At 58.4% G+C, this 27805-nt stretch overlaps 1 protein-coding gene across 1 annotated transcript in view; it reads right to left on the bottom strand.

The window, feature by feature from the left end:
* Window positions 1-296: 296 nt before the first annotated feature.
* Window positions 297-27805, bottom strand: part of MYH9 (myosin heavy chain 9) — an 89685-nt gene continuing 62176 nt past the window's right edge. Inside the window, exons 15-41 of the mRNA XM_044226625.1 lie at window positions 26240-26354; window positions 23779-23972; window positions 23377-23498; window positions 22555-22624; window positions 20702-20862; window positions 19736-19844; window positions 18400-18531; window positions 17807-18013; window positions 17233-17370; window positions 15844-15967; window positions 13832-14003; window positions 12838-13050; window positions 12289-12433; window positions 10907-11113; window positions 10625-10729; window positions 10253-10405; window positions 8985-9233; window positions 7741-7953; window positions 7385-7597; window positions 6973-7134; window positions 5419-5547; window positions 4395-4483; window positions 4182-4305; window positions 3664-3872; window positions 2980-3088; window positions 2672-2844; window positions 297-1864 (exon numbers count right to left, since the gene is read on the bottom strand). Of these exons, the coding sequence (XP_044082560.1) occupies window positions 1747-1864; window positions 2672-2844; window positions 2980-3088; window positions 3664-3872; window positions 4182-4305; window positions 4395-4483; window positions 5419-5547; window positions 6973-7134; window positions 7385-7597; window positions 7741-7953; window positions 8985-9233; window positions 10253-10405; window positions 10625-10729; window positions 10907-11113; window positions 12289-12433; window positions 12838-13050; window positions 13832-14003; window positions 15844-15967; window positions 17233-17370; window positions 17807-18013; window positions 18400-18531; window positions 19736-19844; window positions 20702-20862; window positions 22555-22624; window positions 23377-23498; window positions 23779-23972; window positions 26240-26354 (4155 nt within the window). The 3' untranslated portion in view covers window positions 297-1746. The remainder of the gene's footprint in view (window positions 1865-2671; window positions 2845-2979; window positions 3089-3663; window positions 3873-4181; window positions 4306-4394; window positions 4484-5418; window positions 5548-6972; window positions 7135-7384; window positions 7598-7740; window positions 7954-8984; window positions 9234-10252; window positions 10406-10624; window positions 10730-10906; window positions 11114-12288; window positions 12434-12837; window positions 13051-13831; window positions 14004-15843; window positions 15968-17232; window positions 17371-17806; window positions 18014-18399; window positions 18532-19735; window positions 19845-20701; window positions 20863-22554; window positions 22625-23376; window positions 23499-23778; window positions 23973-26239; window positions 26355-27805) is intronic.

Raw genomic sequence — 27805 nt, 5'->3', positions numbered from 1 at the left:
GCCTCCGCCATGCTGCACTACGGGAAGCTTTTGAAGATGCTCAAAGGCTCACTAGGCTCAGTCAGTGAAGTGTTTGCCTTTGCCTCGGGTCCTGATCCCATCATCCCAGGATCAAGTCCTTGCATTGAGCTCCCTGCTCAGTGGCGAGTCTGCTTCTCCCTCCCCCTCCTCTTGTGCTCTTTCCCCATCTCTTAAATAAAGAAAATATTAAAAAGAAGAAGAAGATGATGCACAAAGTGGATGCCATCCCGTCCAGGCAACCCGCTCCGGCAGACAGACACCAGCAGACACACGGCTCGTAGCACGGTACTCTTTATTGTGACGCTCTGTGGAAAACATCTGTAAACCAGCTTACTGTAGTGGTGACAGCTGTAACACATGCTAAGGCACTTTTATTATATAAAAAAGGGGTGGGGCTGGGAGCTCCATTCACTCCTTTGTGACAGCAACTGGGACCTGAATTCAGAGCTTTTTAGGCATACGTAGCTTTCATATATCTTCATGATTTGTTGAGTTTTTTTCAAAAAAGAAAAAAAAAAAAGATGCTTTCTTTGCCATAAGTAAGTCTAAATGCAGCATATACAAAACAGTTAGGAATACAGGTAAATTCAGCAACCAGTGTAGACCAGTGTAGGACAAGCTACTCTCTTCTAAACATGGTTCCAAAGGAAAGGCAGTGATAAAGACTTGGAATTTTATCATTTATTATAAGGCAAGGGGAGAAGAAACCTCTTTTTTTTTCCTTTCAAACACATCCATGCAGATGGCAGATCTTTACCATACTGAGCCAACGGTGCAGATTACGTACCCCCGGACCCCAGTCCTGGAGTAGATACAAGGTCGTGTGGGAGGGCCGCTGGCCCTTCGCAATGCTCTGGCTGTCAGGCCTGGGACAAGTCCCTTAACCATTAAATATATTTGGTCCCCAAGAATGTTGGGAGAAGCCCCCGATGGCCTTCCCAGCATGGCCCCGAAGCCCTGTCTGCTGGGCCCAGCAGCCCCCTGGTGGCAGGGGCCGGCTGCCCTCCACAGAGGAGGGAAGGGGGTCATCATTGCACTTGAGACACTCTGAAACAGGAAGGGGACCACTGTGGCGCTGCCCAGAGCCCGTGGGGAGGGACGGCTCCTTCCTTGCACCCCGCATTCTGTGCCCTGCACAGAGCGGGCAGCCCTGGGCCTGCCCTTACCCAATCACCCAGGGCCCTCGGGAGTGCGGGGCCAACGGGGCAGAGGTCGTGAGGTCGCCGTGTGTGATTGCCAACAGCAAAGGAGGAGGGGGAGCTGGTGGCGGAGGTGGGGGAAGGTGACAACTCTTCCGGGGTGCTGGGCTATCAAAACTTCTTAGTCTGAAGAAAAATAGATTCGTAGAAAACTCTCTTTGCCCATCCCCGGTGGCCTGCCCTCCTTGTCTTGTGCTATGTGGCAAGGGAGGGCCGAGAGCCTGCTGGTCACTCAGTTCCCAGGCCAGGGGCCCAAGACTCTGACTCTTTGGTATCGGGTGCTGGGGGTGGGAGGGGAGCAGAAGCGGATGCAGTGGAGGAAGCCAAACGCCCTCAGAAAGGCCTGGGGGGCGGGCGGGGAGGCGCGGGCTTGAGGTCTGCTGGCCTGGTGGGACTGGGTGGGGAGGTCACGGTCACGGCAGTCCCCAGAAGGCGGAGGAGGGTGCTGCGGGGCGGGGGGTGCTGGAAAGGGGAGACGGAGTCATCTGGCGGTCTGTCCATCCGTTCCAGGCAGCAGGAGGAGAGATTACTCAGCAGCTTTGGCCTCAGCCCCATCCGCCTTGCCATCCACCTCCTCGTCCGAGCAGTCGCCAGCACCTTTCCGGGCCATCCGGCGGGGCACGACAAACGGCAAGTCCCCTCGCCTGGGGACAGAGGACAGGGTCTGCAGGGCCGGCCAGGTGGGCAAGTACAGCTGGCACCCCTCCAAGCCATCTGGCGACGGACACCAGGCCCCAGCGCCCTGGGCAGTGGGGGGAGAACCGGGGAGCCTGGAGAAACACGGGCTCCCACTTCATTCCAAAACACCAGTGAGAAGCCGTGGGGAAGCCGGGGCTGACGGCGAGAGAGAGGCCCGGGGCTGACGGCGAGAGAGAGGCCCGGCGGCGGACAGTCACCGCGCGAGGCAGACGCCAGCCCGCACACGCAGGCTCAGACGCCGCAGCAGCGGGGCAGACGGAGACACGGGGACCGCACGCGGGACGCTATTAGCGACGGGCTGGAAGGCGGCCTCCCGTCGCCTTCGCGCCGAAGGGAGAGAAGCAGCGAGAATCCCGAGAATCCCGGGAAAGAGCCTCTGCCTGCCCCGCCGCCCCCCTCCGGCAGCGACGCTCCGCGAGAGCGCACAGCCGCGCCTCCCCGTGGGCACAGGCGCCGCGAAGGCCGCGGGGCCGCCTCAGCCGGCGCCCACCAGGCCCCCAGCGCGGGCCGGGCCGGCCGGGCCCCCGCGAGCCGCCGCCAGTGCCCCACAGCCAGCCTGGAGCCCCTCCGGGCCGGCCTGGTTCCGCGGGCGGGGTTTTCCCAGAGACGGAGCGCAGGGCGCACCCGGGAGCCGCACGGGCGGAGACGGCGCGGCACCGACGCAGACGGGGGCGGCTTCTGGGAGCTTCGTCTGAAACGAGCTTTCCGGCGCCCCGAGCTCGGGGAGGGGAGGCCGCGGCCACGGGGCTCACCTGAGCTTGTTCTTGAGGGTGCTGACCTCGCGGTTCATGGCGTCGGCGGTCTCCGTGGCGTCCTCCAGCTCGCGCTGCAGCTTCCGGCGGGAGGCGTTGGCGCGCTGGGCCTCCTCCTCAGCCTCCTCCAGCTGCCGCTTGAGCTGCTTCAGGCGGGCCGACGCCTTGTCAGCCTGTGGAGACCAGAGGTCCCGGTCAGGCGCCCCCGCCGGAGAGGCCCACCAGGCCCTGCGGCCCCATGCACGCGCTCGCGCGCACGCACACGCTCCCACGTACACGCGCGCGCGCGCACACGCATGCGCACACACCTGGTCCTTGAACTGCTCGGCGTTCCTCCGCTCGTCATCAACCTGCAGCAGCACGTCCTTCAGCTTCTTCTCGGCCCGACGCACCTGTTTGCAGGCTGCCTGGCGCTCCCTGCAGGGCAGAGACGCGGCGGCAAAGAGACCCCAGCTCAGAGGGTCTGGCCACACCACACCGACTGCACGTCCTGACCCCGGGCCTCACGGGCATGTCCCCCACGGGGAAGCCCCCAGGCGGAGGCCGGCCCATCTCCACCCAACACCCATGATGTGCTTGGTCTCCTGCGGGGGATGCACGGCGACGACCCCATTTCACAGAGGAGGAACCGGGCTCCGGGACGGGGTGGGGGGGGGACATAGCCCAAAGAGCAGGTATGTAGCAAGGAAAGGGGAAACTGAGATTTGCAACCCAGTGTGACCTGCCCATTACCTCCAACGACGCCCCAGTCTTGCTGAGCCCACAGACTAGCTGCCCAAGCAGGCAGCAACCGCCACCTCTGCCTGATTCAGCCCTGAGAGACAGTTGTCCGAAGCCCCAACTCTAGAGGTGGGCCCATGGACTCCTACACAAACTTAGAAGCCCCAATGGAAGGGATGAGCAGCCGTCAGGAGGGGGACAACAGTCTCTGGGCCTCAGGCAGCAACAGAGGGATCTGCAAGCTGAGGCAGGCGATGGGAAGGAACACCTACTTGGTCTCGTTATCCAGCTGCTCCTCCAGCTGTGCGATCTTGGCCTCCAGGGCAGTGATGGAAGCCTTGTACTTGGACTTGACAGTGCCCTCCATCTCCTGCAGCTTGACCTTGAGCTCCTTGTTCTGGCGCTCCAGCTGCTGTCGCACATTCTCGTTCTTCTGGGCGTGACTGCGCTCGAGGTTCAGGTCGGTGTTGATCTGGTCGATCTACAGGAAGGAGGGCTTGTGACCCCAGGACTGGGGCGGGGGGGCTCCCTGGGGCAGAAGCGGGGCCACTGGTTCCTTAAGAGCCCCAGAAAACACTAGGCCCTTGTGCCCCAAGTTCATGAGCCCTGGACCCTCCTAGAAAAGGGAGCTCCCCCACAGCCAGGGTCCAGAGAACGAAACCAAGGGAGACCTTCACAGGTGCCAGGACACCCTCTCCAAAGCCCAGCAAGCCCTAGGCTCCTGCCAGCATGGACTAGGAGGAGCAGAGCCTGGTTCGGGAAAATGCCAGGCAGCCTTGGCCCCACCCACCTGCAGGTTTGCCTTCTTCAGCCGGTCGTTCACCAGCTCCGTGTTGCCCTGCTCCTCCTCCAGCTCCTCCTCCAGCTGGGCAATGCGGGCCTCCAAGCGCCGCTTCTCTTCCAGCGCCAGGGCTCTGGGTGAGAGCGGGGAGCAGTGAGACAGGGCCTGTCCCAGAGGATGGGCACACCTGCCCTCAGCTCAACATGGCATGCCATGGCTCACCCTTTGCCGCTGCTGTTGGCAATCTCGTCGGCCAGCTCATCCCGCTCCTGCTGGGCCTGGCGCTTGGCACGCTCGGCAGCTGCCAGTTCCTGCCATGAGAATGTGGACTGTGACCTTCTGGGACGCCCCGAAGTCCCTTGAGGCCCCCCCCTCCCATTCCTGGAACTTGCAGCACCATGCTCCCCCAGCCCCTGGCCCTTCCTCTCAAACCCCCTCCCAGGTCTGCCTCCTCCACGAAGCCCTTCCTCATGATCCCCTCTGGCTTACAGGGCTGATTCCTTCCTCTGAGACCATGACTTGGGCTTTGACATTTGCAAAGCCCCTCTAAGTGTACAGCCAAGTCGGACTGGGGAGGTAGAGATAAATAAAAAACTGTCCTGTGCTAATGGGATCTGGTCCCTCTGCATTCTGGGGAGACCGGAAGTCGGGAGGACAAGGATGGGAGTTAGGGTGAGAGCACAGAGTCTGAAAGCCAGTTGGGTAAGGTGGTCCCAACAGAGAGCCACACTTGACCTCAGAGGGAGGGCTGACCCCAGGCCCAGGCTCGAGGGCACAGCCATGAGGACAGTGTGGACATGCCCAGACACCCAGCCCCACTATGAGCACCAGGTGGCCCATTAACCTCAGGGCCTAGAGCAGAGGGAAGACTCTAGCGATACACCTCTTGTGTGACAGACAAGGCAGCAAGGGGGACACGCAGTGCCGGAGCATTTGGGAAAGCGCCCTTCCCCTGCCAGGCGTAAACACTCAGCAGGAGGTGGGGAGTACCAGGAAGCTTCATTTTATGCAAGGGAGCTGGCCCCAAATGGTGACAGTTTATCTCACACACACATTTTAGTCACACCAGGAAGCCCGGCTACTTTACGGAAACCCTGCAGGGACTTCTTTCACAAAGCCAAACCCACCCCCAACCCACTGCTGACGTTGGCCTGTTGGCTGCCAGCTGCGCCCCTGGGCGGCCCAGGCTGGCTGGGCAGAGGCCGTAGGCTGCCCCATGCTGGTGCCCTCCTGGGGCCTGGCCTACCTCCTGCAGCTGGATCATCTCGGCCTCCATGCTCTTCAGCTTCTTCTCGTTCTCCTTGGCCTGAGCCAGGATCTCCTCTCGTGAAGCACGTGTGTCCTCCAGTTCCCGCATGTAGTCCTTCATTTGGGCCTGGGGTGGGCAGGAGAAGCTTGGTACCCCCCACAGCCACCACCCCACCCTCAAGACCTTGGGCTGCTTTCAGCCTGCTGCCACATGTAACTAACTTAACAGTAAAGGGCAAAATAGTAAGGACACGGATCTTTTTAATCCTTATCATTTTCACACGGTTTTTGACCATCAGGTTTTACAAAGCACACCTTCGGCGGTGTCAGTCACCAGCTACCCATCAGCCCGAGCTGCAATCTGGGCTACGCTTGGGTGGCTCAGTGGGTTAAAGCATCTGCTTTCGGCTCAGGTCATGATCCTGGGCTACGCTTTCTACAATGTCCTGTTGACCCAAATGCAGCAGCGCTCCAAGGCCACTCCCTGGGACACCAGCTCCTCTGGGTCCACACCCACCTGCCAGGTCAGCCCCCACTATAGGGAAGAAACACATTTCCTTTGTTCTCCTATGATTGGTTCTAACTCTAAAGATCTTAGTCAAATAGGTTTGTTTCTTTTTTCCCTTCTGTAGATAAATCCTAAAGTGGGACTCCTCAGGCCAGACGGTAACAGGTACAACTACCTTACAACCTCACCGACAGACCCTAAACTTTTTCTTTCTGTGGCTGGGTTTCAGTGTGCCGGTGTGGCTTCTCAAAGCTGTTTTTTTTAAATTTGTTATCTTTGGGGCGCCTGGGTGGCTCAGTCGGTTAAGCATCTGCCTTCAGCTCAGACCATGATCCTAGGGATCAAGTCCAGCAACAGGCTCCCTGCTCAGCGGAGAATCTGGTTGTCCCTCTGCCTCTGCTCCTCCTCCCACTCGAACCCTCTAATAAATATACAAACTCTTTTAATAAATAAAGAGAACCGAATGAAATTTGTTATCTTTCACGTATCCTGATGAGCACAGAGTACTGTACGGACATAGTGATGAATAACTGTGTCATACACTTGAAACTAACGTAACACTATATGCTAATGATACTGAAATTATTAAATTTTAATAATAAAAAACATATAAATAAACAAAATCTATGATCTTTAATTATTGGTGAAGTGAGAATTTCCCAAGTGTGCATTCTGTGCTGTGGGATGCAGGTGGGGCCTTTGCTCAGCTCGGGAGCTTCAGTCACTGCCCACTAAGGCTATATCCGGTCGGGACCTGGGCCATGACCCCGGGCCATGTCTGGTTTACTCTGGAATCTACCCCCAAGTACTACATCCCTACATCACTGTGTTTCTAGGTTTATGTGCATTTCCTTCCTTAACGCACACAAAGTCAACGATCTTAGTGCAAGTTGCTTTCTGTTCCAGGACTGAGGGCACCCTGGTCGGCTGTGGAGAGGAGAGGGTAGTGTCCCTCGGCACTTGTCAGCCACCGACTAGTGGCCGGTCCCTGCCTGAGCCCAGAGCCTCGGGTGCAGCCCTGCCCCGCAAGGCCGGTGGCCTCACCTGCAGTTTGCGCAGCTGCTTGATGGCCTCATCTCGGTTCTTGTTGGCAGAGTCGATGTGGGCCTCCAGGTCTTTCAGGTCCATCTCCAGCTTCTTCCGAGCAGCCACCGCCATCGAGCGCTGCTTCCTCTCATCCTCCAGCTCCGCCTCCATCTCCCGCACCTGGGGGACAGGCCGACGGCTCGGACGGCGGCATCCACACCCAGACCCTGCCCCGCTCTGAGCCCAGGCCAGGCTGCACGGGGCCTCCAGGGTCCCACGAAGACTACGGGCCATCAAAGAAAGGGTCCCTGACCCCGGACACAGGCGACTGGAACCTGAAGGAGTGGAGGAGGAGCCCGACACAACCCAGGGGGAGCAAGGAGAAAGAAGCCTGCCAGAAACGGGGGTGAGCGTGGGGGGCCGTCCACACCTGTCTGATCAGCTGCTTCTTCTTTTCCTCACTCTGCTCGTCGCGGCCTTGCAGGTCCCGCTCGAACTGGGCCTTCATGGCCTGCAGGTTGACCTCCAGCCGCAGCTTGGCGTCCTCTGTGGCCTGCAGCTCGTCCTCCAGCTCCTCCAGCTGCGTCTTCATCTCCTCCACCTGCTGCTCCAGGGCCCGCTTGGACTTCTCCAGCTCGTGGACCTGACCCCCGCCGAGGGAAACCGAGTCAGGAGCTGAGGGATGAGGTCCCCAACGTCCCCAGCCTTGGTGTCCGCTCAGCCCCTAGTCCATGGGGCTGTCCCCACTCCGCCCTCCCCAGAGCCAGCTGCCGACCCGGTACTCACGCTCTTGCCGACGTCGTCCTTGGAGCTCATGAGGTCCTCCATCTCCGTGCGGAACTGCTTATTGAGCCGCTCCAGCTCCGCCTTCTGCTCCATGGCCTCCTCCAGAGCCCGGGCCAGCGAGAGTGCCTTGGTCTCCTTCTCCCGGGCCTCTGCCTCCGCCCGGTCACGCTCCTCCGCATACTTGGCTGAGATGGTCTTCTCCTCTGCCAGTAGCTGGGGAGAGGTGGTCACTATGAGCCTCCAGCGCTCGGGTGAGCAAAACCCCTGCACCCATACTCCTTGGGGACTAAGGGTCCTAGGTGCTGGTCTAAGGAGAGGGGACCAGGCTGTCGCCTGGGGTACCTGGCAGGCCCCAAGTGTGGTACATGCCATCTAGCATGTCCTTGTAACCAGACTAGGACAGAGATCACCTCTGCCAGCACCCTGTGAGGCAGGTTTTCATCATTTAATAATCAGCACCCCTTCCCTGAGAACGCACACGGAATGTTACTCCCTCAGAATTAGAAAAAACCCTGTTCTCCTGAACAACCAGTTGCTGTTTTCCTTAAAAACCATGTCCATCTTGCTGTTTAGAGGCCCAGTCACCACCTGTGCCGCTCGTCAAGGATGCCCGTTTATGTTCCAAGTTCTTGGGTGTCCACTCTCCGTGCAGGCCCACCTGTGGCCAGACCTCACCGCCCCATCTCCCCAAACTTTCTGCCAATACCTCTTTATTCCCCAGGCCCATTTCTTAAACAGCCAGAGATGAATGTTCCAGACTTCGCCAGCACCTTATAGGGGTGCAACTGGGGACAGCAGCGAGGAGAGGAGCGTGGCGGGATCCGGTGCACCTCCACCCTCAAGCAACATGTATGGGGCTACACTTGACCAGTTCTCCTGAACTGTCCTACCCCACTGTCTGGGTCTCTCCGTAAGCGGCCTCAGAGCTTTTGGAATGAGGCAGAGGTAGGATGCATCAATAAAAATCCTACATCACAGGGATGTCATTAGGACATGTGCATACTTGACGTTGGGGTTTTGAGTTCAAGCCCCATGTTGAGAATAAGGAAAAAAAAGTCCTATGTAAGGGTATAACTGGTTCATTAAAGACAATCTGGAAGATGTCAGACACAGAAAAGGGGAAGAACACCCTGCTGCAAGGGGGAGCCCTGCCCTCCCCAGCAAGGTGTGAGGTGACCCCAGCCTCGACGCCCCATGGATGTGCCTGACGAGACAGGCACGGGGGGCAGCCCGGCCGCACCCACCTGGTCGAACTTCTTCTGCTTCTTCTCCAGGTTGGAGGCCGTCTGGCGTTGGTGGTCCAGGTCCACGAGCAGGTCATCTAGCTCCTGCTGCAGCCGCGTCTTGGTCTTCTCCAGCTTGTCGTAGGCGGCCACCTTTTCCTCGTAGCGCTGGCCCAGCCCCTCCAGGTCCTTCTGGAGCTTCCTCTTGGCTTCCTCCGCGGTCTCCAGGCACCCCACGCCATCCTCCATCTTTTTCTTCATGTCCGTCACCTGGGCAGGAGAACAGAGTTAGGCAGACAGCCCAGGTCCAGGGCAGGGGCAGTCAGATCGCACGCCATGAGCAGAGGCCCAGTCACCGACACGCCCCTCTTCAGCTGGAGTGAGAGAAACGAGGTTTCGGCCGAGGGCATCTGCCTAGTGCCTGCAGCCCCGGGGCGGCCTCTCGGTCAAGATGTACACCAAGCCTCTTGCTTTCCATCGTCATATATCGTCCTCTGACATCGGTCTCTTGCCAGGGACAGAGTCTGTCTGCTGCAGGCAGGAGATCTATGGGCTTCTGTCCTGCAGCCCCCTTCGCACCCGGAGCCAGAGCTGCCACACCAGCCACCAGCTACTCCCACCCAGACTGCCAGACTGGAGCACAGACTACACCCCTCCTCCCAGGAGGCAGTACAGATCTCCTGGCTGGCCGCTGAGCCCTACATGAGATGTAGAACGGGACTCTTAATCTACTTCCCGTTACAGACCCTCTGACAGTCTAGAAAAAGACTGTGACCTCCTTATAATGGTGTTAATGAGCGTAAGATGCTAAGATCAGCAAGTACAAAAATAGAGAACAATGCAGTTGCTGGGTACTTCTTTACACTGTGACACAGTGTCCATGTGCTCCCTTGTCAGTGTGTCCGGCACGAGCTCCCGAAGCGACGGGCGCACCATGATGCCCCAAAGCTCGCCACGGCTCAGACACAGCGATCTGTGGTTTCCTTCACACCTCACGTACTGCTGCTGCCTGCCTCACAGCCTACATGTGTGATCGAACACAACGCTGACGTCAGCCTGACTAGTGGAAACACAGACAGGACGTCTCCTCCACCACATTTACAGACCCCTGAATTCCACCCTATACCCTGGCTAGTAGCTCTGGCTGGCGAGGGCAGGAGCTTCCTGAGATAGGGGGCCCGGCCGGACTCTGCCTGGCCTGCGGACTCCGCCCGGCCTGCAGACTCCCCCCAGCAGCTCCCGAGTCTCCAGGGAGCAGCGGGGCACCCAGCAGGGGAGCGATACCGAACCTGGGCATGGAGGGTAGCGATCTGCTTCTCCAGGTTCCGCTTGGCCTCCTCCTCCTCTTCCAGCTGCTCCCTGAAGGAGTTCTTCTCATCCTCCATCTGCTTCAGCTTGGTGCTCAGGCTCAGCTTCTGCCGGTTCTCCTCCTGGAGCAGCTCCTACACCGAGACAGGCGGGACACCGGGGCTCAGGGCCAGAGCCTCGCGGGCCCCACACCCTCCATGGGAGGGAGGAGCCGGTCCCTCTGATTTGGCAGACAGCTGCTACACACCTGGCCGGGGGGAGCAGGAGGGAGGAGGGGCAGAAGAACCCGGAGACCCTGTAGATACGGGGGAGGACGGGTCATCGGAGGAGTTGGGCCCTGCTGCCGTCTTTACCTGTGTGTCCTGCAACTGGGACTCCAGGGCGGAGAAGTCCTTGGTGAGCTTGCTGGACTTGCTGTCAGACTGGGTGAGAAGCCCCGTCACATTGTCCAGCTCAACCTGCACGGGGACGGGAGGGAGAAGGCCCGTGAGTGCTTTGGCCCCACCTCAGCCGTCAGGCCAACCCAAAGGCCTCCCTGAAAGGGAGCAGGGGAGGAGCCCTGGAGATCCGGGCCAAGACCCTGTCGCGGCAGCAGGCACCCCTGCCCGGGGCCCGGGACGCAGCAGAGGCCTCACCTGCAGCTTGGTGACCTTGTCGGCCAGCTCCGTGCGCACGCGCTCGCCCTCGGTGAGCTTCACCTGCAGCTCCTGCAGCTGCGCCTCGGCCTTCTTGCGCTTGTGCTCAGAGTCCCCTTTGCCCTGCAGCAGCACCTTCACCTCGTTGGCCAGCTCCCCTCGCTCGTTCTCCAGCGTCTGCTTCGCCTTCTCCAGGTTGGCTTTCACCTGTGGGGATGCAAGCCACGAGGTGGGAAGGGGCAGCGAGGCCCTGGAAGAGCCAGGAGAGAGGAGTCTGCTCTCTCGGCAGCAACACCAGCGGGCCAGCCTGGGGGACACGTGCAGCCGAGAGCCTCAGGCCGGACGCTCAGGCCTGACCTGCACTCCTCACTTGGCCGGATGAGACACGCAGCCCGTGTCCTCAGCTTAGCAATGGTCCCTACCCAGCTCAAGCATAAGGATCTATCATCACTAGATAGGAAGACTTTAGCAGTATCAGAACACCAAGAGAAATAATAGCTGCTCAGTCAGGCTTCCAGTAAAGCCTCTGTGAAATCTGTGTTCTGAGTGATGACGTGATGATCTTCCAGAATATATATGAGAGGCGTGTATAGAATCCACTCGATAGTCCCATTCTGCTCTCCACTGAGCTGGTCACAGAGTCATAGATGTGTGTCAGGGGGCTGCACACATGACGGGGTATGTTGGGAAAAGAAAGCTGAAGGGTAAGGAAAGGCTTCCACCAGAAGGGGCCTGGATGGACAAGGCACGCCTCTGAGAATATTGTACAGGCCGTCACGTGCAAAAGCCTTTGACCTCTCGGGCTGCCACCCAGAGTGGCTACATGCTAGGGGCCACAGCAGGCAGAACGTGGTCTTGGGGAACCACCTGGTCCAGCCCCTGCCTGAGAACAGCAGGATCCATATCCCAAGGCTTCCCACCAAGACTCCAGCTGAGCACGTGGGGGTGCTCCAGAGAAAACCCGGGGCCCTCTGGCACTCGGCACCAGGCCACTCCAATTCATGGGGGCTTTCTGGTCTGGCGGGTCCTGAACAAAACACTAACAACAGTCATTCTCGAACAACTTGCTGAGTCTTTATCGTTCACTTGTTCACGTGCTTTTACCTGTCATCAACTCCAACAGTCAGGGATTTATGTGAGACAGACCTATCCTTCGCCTCCTCTACAGATGGGCAGACTGAGGCACAGAGGCAGCGACTGGCCTGAGTCACACAGCCGCTTAGGGCTGGAGCCTGGACTTGGACCCAGGCAGCTGGTACTGGAAGCCACTCTGCTCTGCAGGCCTGGCCCAGGGCAGCAGCCCACCTCCAGGAGGACTCTGCCCCGCCAGCAGCCCAGTGCCGCCCGCAGTCACGGAGCCCGTCCCAGGGAAGCCCACGCACCCGCTTCGTCTGCTCTAGCTGCTCGGCCAGCTCCTCCACGGCCTGCGAGTGCTTCTGCCTCATCTCCTGGATCTGGGCCTCATGGGTCTTGGCCTCATCCTCGAGGGTCTTCTTCAGGATGTTCACTTCCTGTTCGCGTTTGGACCTGCAAAGAAACACCCTCAGGATGGAGGCCAGGCCTGGGCATGCTGCTGCCCTGGGCTCTTCTCCCCTGGCTGCAAAGAGGCTGGCAAAAGGCACCGGCCGCCCCAGCCTTGCTGCCCAGCCATGCTCCCTTCCGGGCCATGAATCCTCCAGCCCAGGCTTGCAGACGCTCTCTGGGGAGGATTCGGGGCTCACCCGAACTCCACAGCAGTTTCTTCGACCCAGGGAAGAGCTGCTGAGGGGGCCTCACGCTCTCTGGGGAGGATTCGGGGCTCACCCGAACTCCACAGCAGTTTCTTCGACCCAGGGAAGAGCTGCTGAGGGGGCCTCACCCTCCCTGTCCACTCCCCCCCCAACTCTCCACTACCATCCTTAGTGACTTGGCCCCTCGGCTGCACAATGCACCTGAGCTCTTGCTGGGCAGCCGTGGAGTCCAGAGTGTCCTCCAACTCCGTTTTCAGAGCCTCCAGCTCCTCCCCGAGGTCCCGCTTCTGCTTCTCAGCTTTATTTCTAGAAGCTCGCTCTGATTCCAGGTCCTCCTGGAGCTCAGAAATCTGGGATTCCAGCTCACGAATCTTCTTTAGGGCCATATTCTTCTGGGTGGCTTCTTCCTCCACTCTGTCGAAGAGACCAACATCAGGAGGCTCTTTCACCTCAGGGAGCAGAGCGTGAAGAAAAGGCTTTGGAGAGGAACAGCCAAAGCTGCTTCTGGAAATCGTCACCATAGGCCTCAGATGCTCCTCTCCACAGAAACAATATCTGAAGCTTCCAGAAGATTTAAAAGCAAAACCACTCTGAGAACTGAAAAACCTCATAGAAGAATCACTTCATTTTCCAAACTGAAATTCAGTGCTTGAAATGTAAAAATAAATAAGTAAATGTTAAGTGAAAATTAAAAAGGAAATGAAACGCCGCCTGCACTGCACCATTACAGCAACTAAGGAAAACTGCAAAGGTGCAATACATACCCTGGGGGTGAGAATTACACCAGTGCAGGTTCGTTAATTGCAATTAACGTGCCCCCCGGCTGCAAAGTGACACTGGGCAGGGCCGCATGGGGGAGGTGTGGGGCTGTTGGGGAACTCTGTGCACCTTCTGCTCAGCTTTCTTGTGACACTAAAACTGCTCTAAAACGAAGTTTTGGGCTTTTTGTTTTTGTTTTTAAAGCAGACCTATAACCAGAAAGTTTAAAAATGCGAGAAAGGAAGGCCTAGGGCACTGGGGATGACTTCTGGGGGACTAAAAAGGGACAGTGACGAAGCAGCCACACGCATGCCCTAACAGGACACGACCTATCTTGTTGCGCGACAGCTCCAAGAGGACAGCAGCAGCACAGCCTGCATGGCAGCAGGTGCCAGCATGTGGACAGGCCCTGCTGTGGGCTGACTGGGGCCCTCACCTGGCCAGGGCGGCCTGCAGCTCCTCCTCCTTCTTGGCCAGTTGCATCTTGAGCTCGGCGATCTGGGCCTGCAGCTCGGCGATCTGGTCACTGAGGTCAGTGGAATCCCCCTCTAGCTTCCGGCGAGTCTTCTCCAGTTCCTGACGCTGCTTCTCCTCTCTTCGGAGGCGTTCTGAGGAGCAAGCCGGGGGACACCAACAGAGCCCTCAGTGCCCACAGATTTTTTTCCCACCTTTTTCTATTTTTACAAAAAATTCTGAGTTTTTGTTATAAAACATATGTGAGCCTTAAAAGATCACAGTAAGCAGACACTTGTACCCAAGGCTTGGATGAAGGAAAGAACATCCCCCGAGCTGCCACGTCCGGTGTCACCCCAAACTCTCCTGACCTGCCCTGCCAGGGACCTACGTTCCCCTGCAAGTTGTGCTCACGGCTCCTTTGTTTTCCTTTAAGTTGTACCAGGTCTGCCTCCCTGAAACACAGGCTTCATTCAAGAACTTAAATTGTGTAAGGGAACATCCTGTATGAATTCTATACAGTCATTATGGGCGATCAGGGTCCAATGTATGGCCTTATGATTCCCATTAGGACGTCACTCAGGTAACCCCTTAACCTTTCTGTGCATCACCTGAACAAGGATAATGAGACCACCTGACTCAGGAGGTTGCGAGGCTCGTGGGCCTTGGTATTCGTAAGCACTCACGACAGCTGCTAGCCCAGAGTCTGTGCTCAGTAAGGGTCAGCGACTCATTCCTCAACTTGCTTCTGTCCCTCAATAGTAAAACCTTGAAACTGAGCAAGTTAAGGGTCAGTGCAACTGACCTCCGTGGACCAGTCTGGTGAACGGACCCCAGTGATCCCCGCGCCACAACTGATGGGCATTCGGGTCGCGTTCACCGTGTGCCCTCAGGAGCCAGTTGCTGCCATGCGCGCTAGCCCGGAAGCCCCAGGGTGTGTGGCCAAGAGTGCTGAGTTGGTTGTAGGCACATGAAGCTTCAAAGCCACCAGGCAGCACCAGACTGTTGAAGGCCACTACCAATTCCCACTCCCGCTAGCCGTGCGTTCAGACTGTCCCACATCTCTGTTAACACTCACCGGTGTCAAACCTGAGCCCCCGTGTGTCTGCCCACCCAGTGGCTCTGCCCTCCTAGACCTGGATGAGGGAGAGTGTCCCTGGGCAGAGGCCCCCTCCAGCACCTTGCTTCCCCTTGCCGGCCTGACTCGCCTCAGCCCTTACAAACATGAAGGGGGCAGGAGGGGCTAGGAAAACCCTCCTGGTGCTCAGTCTGGACAGTCTGGGCCCTACACGCCAAGTGCCCTGGGCACGTAGGGCTGCCCCGAGTCTCTGCTGACGGAGCGGTGGTTTTCGCATGAGCTCGGAGCCTCCACAGTGGTCCCCTCTCCCCTGTCCCTTTGCTACCTGCACGTCTCAAAAGACACAGACCTGTGTTCTACCCTGTCGTCCTCCCACAAGACAGGGAGACGAAGGCACAACTGGTCACCTGCCCCGAGTCAAGCAATGACCTCTCGTGCCATCTGTCCAGCCCAGCCCCGCATGGTGTGCCTGTACGTGTGATTTAGTGTCGTCCCTGTGGACGCCCGTTCACTGTGCCCCCTTGAAGAGAAGAGAAACTGAAGCCCACGGAGATTACGGGAGAACTTCAAGGCGACACAGCCGGTAAGCGGCAAAGCTGGGGTCAGACTTCGGACCTCTCAGGACATCAATCTTGTGCAACTCACGGCACACGACAAGAGAGAAATACCGAAGTGTTCCAAGAGCCCCTCACGTGGGGGAACATCCGTCCCCAGTCCAGCCAGCGCCCGGAGGCCCAGACGCCCACAGGGACCAGAGCTGTCCCCGAGGTCTTCACGGCAGTCGTTAGGGGCTGCAAATTACGAGGCTGCCCGCACGCAGTGAACAAGAGACCAGCCCAGTGCTCCTGCTCCCGGCAGCGAGGCCCAGTGGGGGCCCGCAGCAGGGGCACCGCAGTCCCCGCCCGCTGCCCTCTTACCCTCCAGGTCGGTGATCATCGCCTCGTGCTTGTTCTTCAGCTTGGCGAGGCTCTTCGATTTCTCCTCCTCTTCCATGAGATTGGTGGTAAACTCGGCTATTCTGTCTTCCAGAAGCTTCTTCTCCTGAGGGGTGAGGTGGGTCAAAGAGTAAAGTTAGTTGAGCACAGAACACTTGAGCACTCTTCAAAGTATAACTTGCCTGGAAATTTAGGACTGAACCAAGGGGAGGACTCAAATGCTTGATTCACTAGGATTTTCTAGATCAAAGGGTAATCCTGAAAGGTCACCAGCTGGCACCTGGGCAGTGCAGGCGGTTAAGTGATGGACTTGGTTTCGGCTCACGTCATGATTTGGGGTCCTGAAATCAAGCCCCAAGTCAGGCTCTACGATCAGCAGGGAGTCTGCCTGAGATGCTGTCCCTCTGCCCCTCATGGTCTCTCTCAGATAAATAAATCTTACAAAGAAGAAAAGTCACTGGCAGCCCTGAATCAGCTGGGTGGGCTTCCTCAGGGTCTACAAATGGGGGTGCCTAAGGCCTTCCTGGACCTGCGTCACCCTTTAATTAAGCTCAAGTAAGAAAGACACACAGGTGGCAGCCAGAATTGGGAAGGGGCTTCAGACACAATGACTCTACCGGCTATGTGCCCGGCCCCCGTCCAATGTGTGGGCTGTGACCTCCGCCTTTCTCATGCCAAAGCTTCTCCAAAACACCCCAGCTGCTCCCCCTACCTTCTGCTGCGTGGCTACCACTGGAGTCCAAATATTAGCAAGTCCCCAACCAGGCTGACCTCCCAGGCCCAGAACTAACCGAACACCAGCCCCCAGTCCAGGTGTCTGAGCCTCGTGTCACAGAGTCCACAGGCTGGCATCTTGCCACGTCCGCCCGGGCCCCACACTTGGGCTTGGGGGGAGCCTTCTGACCCTTTGAACTGACTCGACTCTGAGCTTTTGTCTGCTCACTGGATAAGACTCCGACGGGGACCCGACTTGGCTCTAAGAGAAACAGCCACTACACTGGGGAAGGCTGGTGGAGAGCACCCGCGCCTCCACACCGAGCCACCACGGTGCCTGAAGCCCCTCGGAGACGGATGTGCAAGACCCCCCAGATGGCTCAGCTGTAAGTCTTGCAACTTGAAACCTGACAGAGAGCTTTACCGAGAAGATATGCCAAACCTTGCCCTTGGGCCCCACTCAGTGGTGAGAAACACCCCATTGAGTAGGACGCTGGCATGCAGAGGCCACAGACACGCAGGAGGGCCCGTGACCGCCAGAGGCTGTGGCCGCAGGAGAGGGAGGGAGGCGGGTGCACTGGGATCCTGGAGCCTACCCTGTGCCCAGACGCAACCCCTGCCTCTGCCCACCACGTGGCTGGGCCCACCGGGTCTCACCTTGGCCAGCTTGCAGTTCTGGTCTTCCATGATGATCTGGTCTTCCTCCAGCTTCTTCAGCTTGGCTTCGGTGGTCACCTTCTCCAGCTGCAGCTTCTGGCGGGCGCTCTCCTCCTCCTCCAGCTGTTCCTCCAGTTCCTACCGCGGGGCCGGGGAGACTGTGAGGAGGGAGCAGACCACACGGACCCACCCAACCCCACTGGTGGGCTTCCGTCTTCACAACTAGGGTAGCCGAAGAGGGAACCCGGCCCAACAGTGTGCTCGCTGCTTCGGAGGTGCCTCCCCGAGCCAGCTGCCCACCAGCAGCATGAGCCAAAGGCAGAGCCGATCGCCCTGGCTCCTCAGACGGACCGCAGTGAGGACTGAGGGTATGAAATCAAACTGCCTGGGATCCCCCGTGTCTGACGTCCATGAGGACTCCCTGCCTGCGGAGAGGAGCCCTCCAAAGAGCGGCCTCCCACAGCCCCGGCGACTGCAGCCTCCTCTCTGGCTCCCGGGGCGCTGCACCCCGTCCCCTCCGCCCCATGTGCTGCGGGCAGCACTACCCCTTCTTGGGAGGAGGAAGGGGGCTGACCTGGATGTTCTGCTGCATCTTCTTCTTCTCGGCCTGCAGGTGCTGGCAGCGCTCCTCCTCCTCCTCCACCCTGGCCTCCAGGTCATGGCAGATCTCTTCGAGCTCCTGCTTCTTGGCGGTCAGGCGGGCCCGGAGCTCCTCCGCCTCGGCACACAGCTCCGTTTCCGCCTGGAGCTGCTCCTGCAACTGCAGCTTCTCTGCCATGAGCTGCAAAGAGCATGGGGACCACGTGAGCCCTGGCAGCTCGGAGGTCCTGGCGCTCAGACTTCCCCGCCCACCAGAACAGTCCCTGTCTTAAGGCTGCCGAGACTCCCAGGCACTCCCCAAACATCGTGTTCCGGGTCCTTCACCATTACCCTGTAAGCCGTGCACCACCATCCCCGGGAAATGGATTCGGAGAGATTGACCCAACACCCAGGAACTCTCTGTCCCACCGGGCACCTCCCTATATCACAGAATCCCAGTGGGGTCTCTTTACAGGAACAGCAAAACCTCTCCGGCAACTCCCAATACGCCCCGCCTCCTGCTGGCCAGCAGGTGGCAGCACTGGGAGCGGCCGTCCCAACAACCGGCCAGAGCCCGCAGACACCTACCTGGGACTGGAGGGTCTCCATCTCTGTGAGCCTGTTCTCGGCGGCCAGCTGCTTCTCCCGGACCTTCACCAGCTCCTCCTCCTTGGCCATCATCTCCTCCTCCTGCCGGCTCACCTGCAGCAGCGGCTTGACCTGGGAGAGATGGAGGCAGAGGCGCTTGGCTAAGGATACCTATTCAGGCCCTCACCTGCAAAGGGCAGGCTCGAGGGGCAAGCTCCCTAGAGGGATGGCCAAACAGACCCACTGCGGGGGAAGGAGGGGTAGGTACCAACACAGACCATCTTCCTGGAGATGGATTCGGTGCTGGGTGTCCAGGGCCTCTGACCCCACTAAAATACAGGTCAGGGAAACCACCCGTGCGTGCACAAAGATGTGGACAGCGTGTTCACATGGATGAAAAACTAGGAAGGAGAGAAACACACACGATGGGGAAAGTGGCCAGAAAAAAACAGGAAGTGTCTCCAGGGAACAAGACACTGACTTTTTTTTTTTTTTTTAAGATTTTATTTATTTATTTGACAGAGCGAGATCACAAGCAGGCAGAGAGGCAGGCAGAGAGAGAGGAGGAAGCAGGCTCCCTGCTGAGCAGAGAGCCCGATGTGGGCCTCGATCCCAGGACCCTGAGATCATGACCTGAGCCGAAGGCAGCGGCTTAACCACTGAGCCACCCAGGCGCCCAAGACACTGACTTTTAAAAAATAATGCTCATGAAGGAATCCTAAATGGCAAATACACAACACAAGCCTGGTTACACAAGTCAGAGCTCAGCTAGGTAAGACTGCGTGAGTATGGTTTGTGAGCGGAGACTTAAAGAGTAAAATGATAGCGGAATAAACACGCAAACGTCGTCCTGGCACAGACACTGGCTCGGGGCTGAAGGAATCACGTGTGAACGTCTGTCTGCTTCTCTACACTCTGTGTTAGTTTAACTTTTCACGATGGTCACAAATTATCTATTACAATCGAAAGCAACCTAACTACATTCCTGATGAAGGGATTTATTTGGGGGGAGGGGTGCCTAGGGAGGGGAAAGCCTGTCCAGCTGGGAGCACCCCATGGCCCTGTGGCTGCCTGGGAGGACAGCACCCCCAACACGCGCGGCCCCAGTGCCCAGGCCGTCCATGCCAGACATGTGCCGAAGTGCGCACGGTCCACCCTGCAGGGCAGGCCCAGCACAGGCTCACGTCCGCAGGCTCGGGTAGGGGGTGGGCAGGGAGGCCCAGGCTACACACAGCTCCCTGGGGCCCGAGTCCTGCACAGAGGCCAGAAGGAGGCGACGAAGGCCAGCAGAGCGCTGGGGGGGGGCAGGAACGAGGGAAGCCGGTTGGGAACCCACCTTGGTGAAGAGCCGCCACCACTGCCAGTTCCGCAGCTTGAGGTAAGCGGCGCAGTTCCTCTGCAGGACCTTCATGGCCGTCAGCTGCTGCTGCCGCTTGGCAAAGGCCCTAGGGAGAGGGACCCCGTCAGGGCAGGAGACCACACAGCTCCAGCAGATGGGGAAGCCAACCCTTCCCCACCTGAGATGCCTCAAGGCACAAGTGCAGGAAAGGAGCCTGGCCTTGGGGGTGAGTCCTGCGGGTGAGCCCCCAGAAGGTGACAAGGACCCAGGTCACCAAGTCTTTGTCCATCACCAAGGGACAAGTATGTTCACAGGGTGAAAGTCCCTTGTGGCTAACTAGCTCTGTGTCTAGCGGACTGCTGGTCACTCAGTAGACAGACTGCAGCTTCCCAGCCCCCTGACACCCTCCAGTGCGGGCCTTTGGTGGAAAATAACAGCTCGTGTCCTGCAAAGGTGGGCTTAACGTGTCAACTTGGGGGGCTCTGGGATACATGAGGACCCCGTTTGGCCAAACACCACAAAGCTATGTTCTGTCTCCCAGGGCTCCCAGCTCACACTGGAACACACAGCCACAAGCACAGACACAGGGGTTCGGAAGCCCAGTGTGCAACTGCCATAGCCACTGTCCCGCAGCAGGTGAGCCCTACTCCCGAGGAGAAGCTCCAGATTGGAGGACAGTCTCCTGTACTGGGAGCACAAGGGGCTTGGGACAGGCACCGCTGGGCATCATCCCTACAATAAGGGATACCGTGAGGAATACTGGGAAGCACAACTTTGCGGCAGGCAAATCAGGCCCAGAGTCACCCCTTCCCAGCCCGTCACTTTAAACCCGAGACACAAATCCAGAAAGCAGGGGGCACAGAGCTCCAGCCCTGGCTAGCATCCGTGCCCCTGTGCAGCAGGAAAGCCAGGAAGCCAGAGCACGGGCAGGCTGGGCAGAGGTGGGCCCCTCCAAGAACTCACTTCCTGGCCAGGTAGCCCCTGCAGCAGGCCTGGAATCCGATGATGACGTCCGTGATCTTCAGGTCCCGCTCCTCCTCCAGGTGGGCCAGCACACCAGCCCGGAAGAAGACCTTGCTCTGGCCGATGCGGTACAGATTGCTGTCCAGCTCCAAGGCTTTGATCTAGAGGGGAGCAGAGCGGGCCATTCACCACGTGCTGCCACGGAGCCAAGAACAACGCTGGAGCCAGCGGGCCGTCCCAGCGGGGCTTTCCACCAGTGGCCACTTCTCCGCTGGGCAGCCTGTCCCCTGGAGCCAGAGAAAGCGGGGCTCGGAGGATGCCGGGAGGAGGGGCAGGTGGCTTCCCGCACAGGGCAGGGTGACGCACCAGACAACGCGAAAACACAGAATCTCGACATCAAAGGGACCAAAAGGTCTTCTCTCCTTCTACCTCCCACCTCCGTGCACTGCCACCATGGGCCACCCGTGCCCAGCCGGGCCACCCTCGAACCACAGGTGGCTGAGCGGCATCGTCACCGTCTCCAAGACCAGGACATGCTCCAGTTCAGGCCAAGCCCTGGACCAAACACTAATTAGGGGACCTGGGGCTTTAACCTCTAGGAGCCTGTGCTTCCTCAGCTGGAAAATGGGAACGATACTTTCTTTAATTAGCACAAGAGTGAAGAAATCAAGCAAATAATAGTGCCTCATCCCCCGTACGGCTGTGAGATCTGAACAGGAGAGCTGAGCTCAATACAGGGCCACACATGCTGCGGACGGAGCAGAATGAATGCCCGTTACCATCACTGAGAGGTCTGGGTATAGTACAGGGCTCTCTTGTTAATCCACCCAGGCAGGGGCCCATCTGTCTGCCTGTCTGCCTGGGAGACAAGGACTGAAACACGATCTGAAAAAGGCAGAGCCTGGGATGGGACGAGTGGAATCCGAACTAGCTTCAGGGCGTGGGGTGGGGGGGGCGGCAAATGGCCCCAACTGTCCTGGAGAGGCCCTGGGAGGAGCAGGGAAGGACACTGCGGGTGGAGGCACCATGGGCATCTTCCCTCCCTGCCCCACCCCTAGCCTGGACAGCCTGGAGAAAGGCTGGCCCATGCGCCCTCCCCGTCAGGCCCCGGTCCCACCAGCTGGTGGCATTGCACAGCAGGGAGCGTTCTCCTCCCTCCCGCCCCCCTTCCTATCACCTAATGCAGAGCTTCGCACAGAGGTGTCTACTTCTTCCTTCCCTCTCCTCTGACAACTCCCACCTCATTCTCTCTCCTCTTTGGAAAGAATACAGAGGAAAGACAACAGGAGGCAGGGGCAGCCCACCCTGGATGCCTTAAGAACAACACAACACCAATACAGTAGGACACAGAACAGAGGGCATCCGGCCCCAGCTCCGCCACTGAGTCCCCAGGAGCTGTCGTTCATCCCCAAACACTGCTGCACAGCAGGCACTGCTCGGGGGGCTGAGAGGAAATGTCCAGAAGCACACACTGTGGGGGCCTGGAGCCATGCTCCGGGCTGGCTGCCTTGCTGGGGGGCTTCCCTTGCCACCCACACTGGGTGTGACGATCCGAGGAGACACGAGCAGAAAGCACGAGACTGGGCCCCAAAGGAAGGGACCGGCTCCCACCAGAGCCTGCCGTGACCACAGCATTAGTCTCCACACTGCCCAGTCCCGCACACCATCCCTGACCAGGCCAGGGCCAACAGGGCCGCCGAGAGGAGCCCCGGCAGAATCAGGACTGCGTCAGCGCAGGACAACAGAGCGCAGTGGTCATCCAGCGAAAAGGGCCGGGGCCAGGCTCGCGGGCAGGGGCCATGCCCATGCACACCCCCGCCGCAGCAGGAGGCAGAGACAGCGGCTCTACTCACCATGAGCACGCAGGCCTGCTTCCCGTCCATGAAGCCCTTCGGAATGGAATTCGGTGTGAGGATCTCGTATCTGAGGAAGAACGAGAAGCCTGGTCAGTCCACTCCTCACTTGGATTCCACGGGGCCTGGGATGCACGGGAGAGAGGAGGACCATCCCTACAGGACAGCACACACGGGGATTCCCTTCACGAGTCTCCCAGGGGAGGAAGACATTCGGCAAATGCTACCCTGCTCTCTCCTTAGGCTGAGTGACACAGACAGCCTTCAGGCGTTCCAGAAAGTGAACAGAAATTCACACTGAGCTGTTTCGGTCACACAGGGCAAGCTTTAGGTTGGGCTCACCAACTGCCAATGGCCCAGTGTCCACATCTGTCCCCTTTCCCCCAAGGCGCTGCAGGGGCCTCTAACAAGTGGGACAGTCCCAGAAACAGAGCCGCATCAGGCCAGCAACTGGCACTGAACATAGTCATGACGCACACAGGACCGTGTCATTGATGTCTCGCTCTGCGCACACGGCAGGAAGCCACAGTGCTCTGAGACCTCCACTTCCACAAAGTCCCCTGAACAGCCCCGTCTTTGGCTCATTCCTCCTTAATTTCTCCTCCAAGATGCCTGGGCGGTAGCAAGCAGTGCCAGGGCCCCCAGTCAAGAGCAGTGACAGCCAGCAAGGTAACAAGACGGGGAAACCCCTTGCCATACAGAGGGTGGCACAAAGAAGGAACAGGAGGAGCCGGCCAGACCCCTGCTCCACGGGGATGAGGCAACCGCTCCCTCGCCCACGCAGCCTGCCATGGGAAGGGCAGGTTCCCAGCCCAGGCTCACCGCTGCCGGAACTCCTGGAAGACCACCCTGTTGGGGAAGCCCTGGCGGCAGATCCGGATGCCCTCCAGGACCCCGTTGCAGCGCAGCTGGTCCAGCACCAGATGGGGATCCAGCTTGCCAGACTGGAGAGGGAGACAGACGGGGTGGTCTCGCCTTAGCGCCTGGTGTCGACGGAAGGAGGCAGGGCAGGCCCCTCGGGACTCCGCAGGGTAAACGCCCCCGGGGGTGGGAGTCCCGGCAGCCCGCAGGCACCCCAGCAGAAGGCAGACCACAACTGTAGCCCGTGTGCTCAGGGAGCCTTGTGCCGAGCCGCACAGGGTCTTTGCCGGGGCTCTCAGTGTGGGGTGGGAGGCAGGGGGAGCACATCTGCTCAGGGAGACAGACGGGGCCAGGCACCCGCACCTTCTTCTCATGGTTGGGGATGATGCAGCGGACGAAATTGGGATTGGTGTTCCTCAGTGTGGCCATCAGCTTGGCCAGCTGCTCCTTGTAGAGCTGACCCACGGTCCGAAACATGCCCTTCCGTGTCTTGAAGGCCCCGGGCAGCGCTGTCTCCGACATGCCGGCCACCTGGTCCAGACCGATGATGCGGTCCACTGCAGAGACCACCCAAAAAAGCCCATGAGTGCCCAGTGGTCCTAGTGCAGGGCTGGAGGGACAGGAAAGAGACAGACAGACACCTGGACAGAAGGAGAAGAAGCTACAGAACAACAAGACCGTGTCTACTTAGAATCTACAGAGGGCGAAGGTCAACTCCAAACATTCAGCAAACTTGACTTTACACAAGAGGCGGGAAAAGGAAAAGGGTTTGGAGAGCCTGCAAAGCCACTGCAGGGGGTCCACAGGCTCACCCCACAACCCCCCATTCTCATCACCCATCTTCAGCCCACCGCGCAAGCTCCTGTTCCCAGAGAGATGTAACAGAGCCACAACAGGATTTCAGGACAGCGAGCCTGGCCACTACACTAGGCAGGCTCTAGGGAGGTGTTAAAACTTGACCTGTAGGACCCTGCAGCTCCACGTCCCACTAAGAACAACGTAACAAAAGAGCAGTACCCTGAAATCACACTGACCTTTCCTAAGGGCACAGGCTGGGAATTAGAAAGTGGGAGCTGTTAAGTTACCTGCCATGGTTCTTAGGACTCTGGAGAATCCCCTCACTGTCTGGGGGCCTCCCATGCAAAGCCCCCTAAACTGGGGACCTAGGGTGCCTGGATGGCTCAGCCGGTTAAGCGTCTGCCTTCAGCTCGGGTCATGATCCCAGAGCTCCCATCTGCCTGCCACTCTTCCTGCTTGTGCACTCTCTCTCGCTCTGATGAATAAATAAAATCTTTAACAATAACTATAAATAAATAGGTAGGTAGGTTGGGGGCTCAGAGCAGCCCACGGTGTCAGGAGCGAAGAGGTCCCAAGAAGTCTGCAGACCCCTGCCCGCTCTTGTGTCTTGCAGGGTCTCCTAGCTCATCGTTTTTATCGTCTCACACGCCCTCCCGGGACACTGCCCTTGGCTGGCACTGCGGCGCAGGCCCAGAGCAATGAAAGAACCACGTCCTCCGCAGTAAAAGGAAAGGAACAAGCAAATCCAACCAATGCGGCTGGTGACCGGAGGTCCATTTTAAGCAATAGCCAACTTCAAGTTTGAAGCCTTCTGCTCCTGGATATAAAAGCTAAAGACTCTTGGGGGCACCTGGGTGGCTCAGTGGGTTAAGCCTCTACCTTCGGCTCAGGTCATGATCTCAGGGTCCTGGGATTGAGCCCTGCGTCGGGCTCTCTCCTCAGCTGGGAGCCTGCTTCCCCGCCCCTCTCTCTGCCTGCCTCTCTGCCTACTTGTGATCTCTCTCTGTCAAATAAATAAATTTTAAAAAAATATTAAAAAAAAAAAAAAGCGGAGGACTCGGAGACAAAGTCTGCTTCCTACTCCTCTGTGAACAGAGCTCTAGGATTTCTCTGAAGACAGCAGCAGGGGCAAGGACAGACCCGCAAACCGGTCCATCAAAGTGGGAGGCATTCTGGACCTCATGTACCCAGGGCCCATCTCACTAGCTACCAAAGGCTTCCTGGGAGTGGGAGGCTTGTGAAGGCCGCTCAGGGTGCTCAGAGGAAGGGTGAATGTGCCCCCACAGAAACCGGCCGTTTCAGGGGAGCATGTCCTGCTCCCTGGAGGCTGGGCCCAGAAGGAGCAGAGCCTCGCCAAGAGCGCTGAACTCAAGCAGAGGCTCTTTGCACGCGCGCGCGCGCACACACACACACACACACACACAGTAGGACACACAACCCCTGAACCTCATGCTGAGATGCCCACAGCCATCCGAGCAGCAAGACAGCACCCCCTTTGGAGAGGGGGCAGCTCTTAAGAAGAATATGAATTTTTATGCTGGTTTTCCCCCTTTCCAAGATAGAGGTGGACAGCCTGCCCGCAAGTGGGGGACAGAGAGGGGACGGGGCAGTCAGGCAGGGAGAGCCAAGGGGCAAGAACACTCAGCAGAAGCGTGTCGCACCGCACACGAGGGTCAGCCCCCCGGGGGGCAGTCACCTGGTTCTAGGTGGAGAAAGGGAAAGCGCTGATAGAAATAGGCCCTCTGAGTGCTCTGTAGTTCTGCAACAGAGAGGTTAAAGCAAAACCAGGCAGAGGGAGAGGAGGAGCCGACAGAAGCAAGGAAGAAGAATTCCAGAGCCACTGGCCTGCCACGGAGAGGTGGGACCGCAGAAGGGTGTGTGATGGGGGACCCGCGTGCAGGGGATCGGGGCCGTGGTGGCACTCCCTCGGGCGCAGGCCCGGCCCTCGTCCCAGGACTGGTGAAGGCAGGCAGCTGAGGCCAGCCGAGGCCACGGGGAGGCAGGGGGCGGGGGGCAAAGGGCGTACCATCCTTCCACAGCTCGGAGACGAACTTGTCAGAGGACTGGTGCAGGAGCGTGGCGATGTTGTCGTTCAGCGGGTCCATGTTCTTCATCAGCCACTCGTCGGCCTTGTAGTCCACCTGCGAGAGTTGGGGGCCCGGGTCACAGGCTGCTCTGGGGAGACAGGCACTCCGGAAGCCAGCCAGCCCCATGTGTGAGGAAGTTTAAGAACGCGAACACCCCTCGACCTGGTATTTCCTTCTCCAAGAAAGGAGGGAGTGAGGAGGGTGGCAAGGCCACAGCAGGACGTTCTCAACAGTGGGACGGGCAACAGAGAGAAAACTACCCACAACATGAATAACCAGCAACGGGGACTGGCTGAGAAATTTAGGTTGTGGCAATATAATGGAATCCTCTTTTTATTTTATTTTATTTTATTTATTTAATCGTAACATAAGTATAAAGAAGAAAAATTTTGGCAGGACATAACCCAAATGTTACAATATTTCTTTTAATTAACAGAGCAAGGATTTTTGCTTTATCTTTTCAGGACGCCTGAGTTTTCCCTGAGCTTGTATTATTCTTATTTTCTGAAATACATTCTTACATCCACTGTACTTTCACAGCAAAGACCCCAGAACAATACCCAGTGCAGGCCGCCTCAGGCCACTTCAGCCTCCCTGTTCCGAACCCACAGCATGGCGCAGAGGTGACCACGGTCCTGGGGCCAGCACTCCTCTACCGCCCCATCTGGAGGTTCCCCCACAGGCGCCCATAGACCGTGCGGTGTGTGATGCTGGCTTCATGCTACCTCCGGGAAAGTGTCGAAGCCCCCGACACCGTGTCCTGGTCGCCTAGCGCAGCTATCACGCCTGCAGCCCAGGCGTGGATACACGTGGCCAGGTTCACCGTTTAGGCACACCGGCGGGCTTTCCATTGTGACTGGGTTTTGGCATGATAAATAACATTGCAATAAAAGCCCTGTGTGTGGCCCTACACGGGCATTTCTGACCAAGACAGAAGTGGGAATGCAGGCTCAGGGATGGTACTGTAGGTAACTACAGAAACAGCACTGGTAGTTCGGGGTTTTTTGGTTTTAATGGGTTTTTTTTAAAGTCTTGAGCTGTGTGCCTCAGCAACCACAGGAAGCAGACAAGCTGAAGGCCGGGCCACGGGCTGCCCCCCCACATCGTACCCCGAGCAGTGGGCGGGGACCAGGTGTGGGGACCAGGTGTCCCTGGGGAGCAGAGCCATGAGAGCATCAAGGCCGGCCTGGCCCAACTCATCCCATGTTCTAGCTGCACCTGGTAGAGCTTCCAGCAAGAACACAGAACTTGCTGAAACCAGCTTTATTCGAAGCCAGAGCTCTGTGCACTTAGGACACCCCTCCTCAGTCGGGACAAGAGCAATTTTGCCATTTTGTGGCTGGGCAGCCTTGGCCATTAACAGAGCTGTCACCCACAGCGGTGGCACTCCACCAGAGCCACCATGCCCACCCCACATGTGGCAATGTCTAGAGACCTTCTGGTCACACCTAGGGAGAGTGCTAGTGACCTCCGGTGGGTAGAAGCCAGGAGTGCTGCTGAACACT

This window comes from Neovison vison, chromosome 12 (genome assembly GCF_020171115.1).
Source record: "Neovison vison isolate M4711 chromosome 12, ASM_NN_V1, whole genome shotgun sequence".
In the NCBI taxonomy this organism is placed as follows: Eukaryota; Metazoa; Chordata; class Mammalia; order Carnivora; family Mustelidae; genus Neogale; species Neogale vison.
Note: the sequence above shows the minus strand (reverse complement) of the source record. Positions and strands in the feature narration are given on the sequence as shown.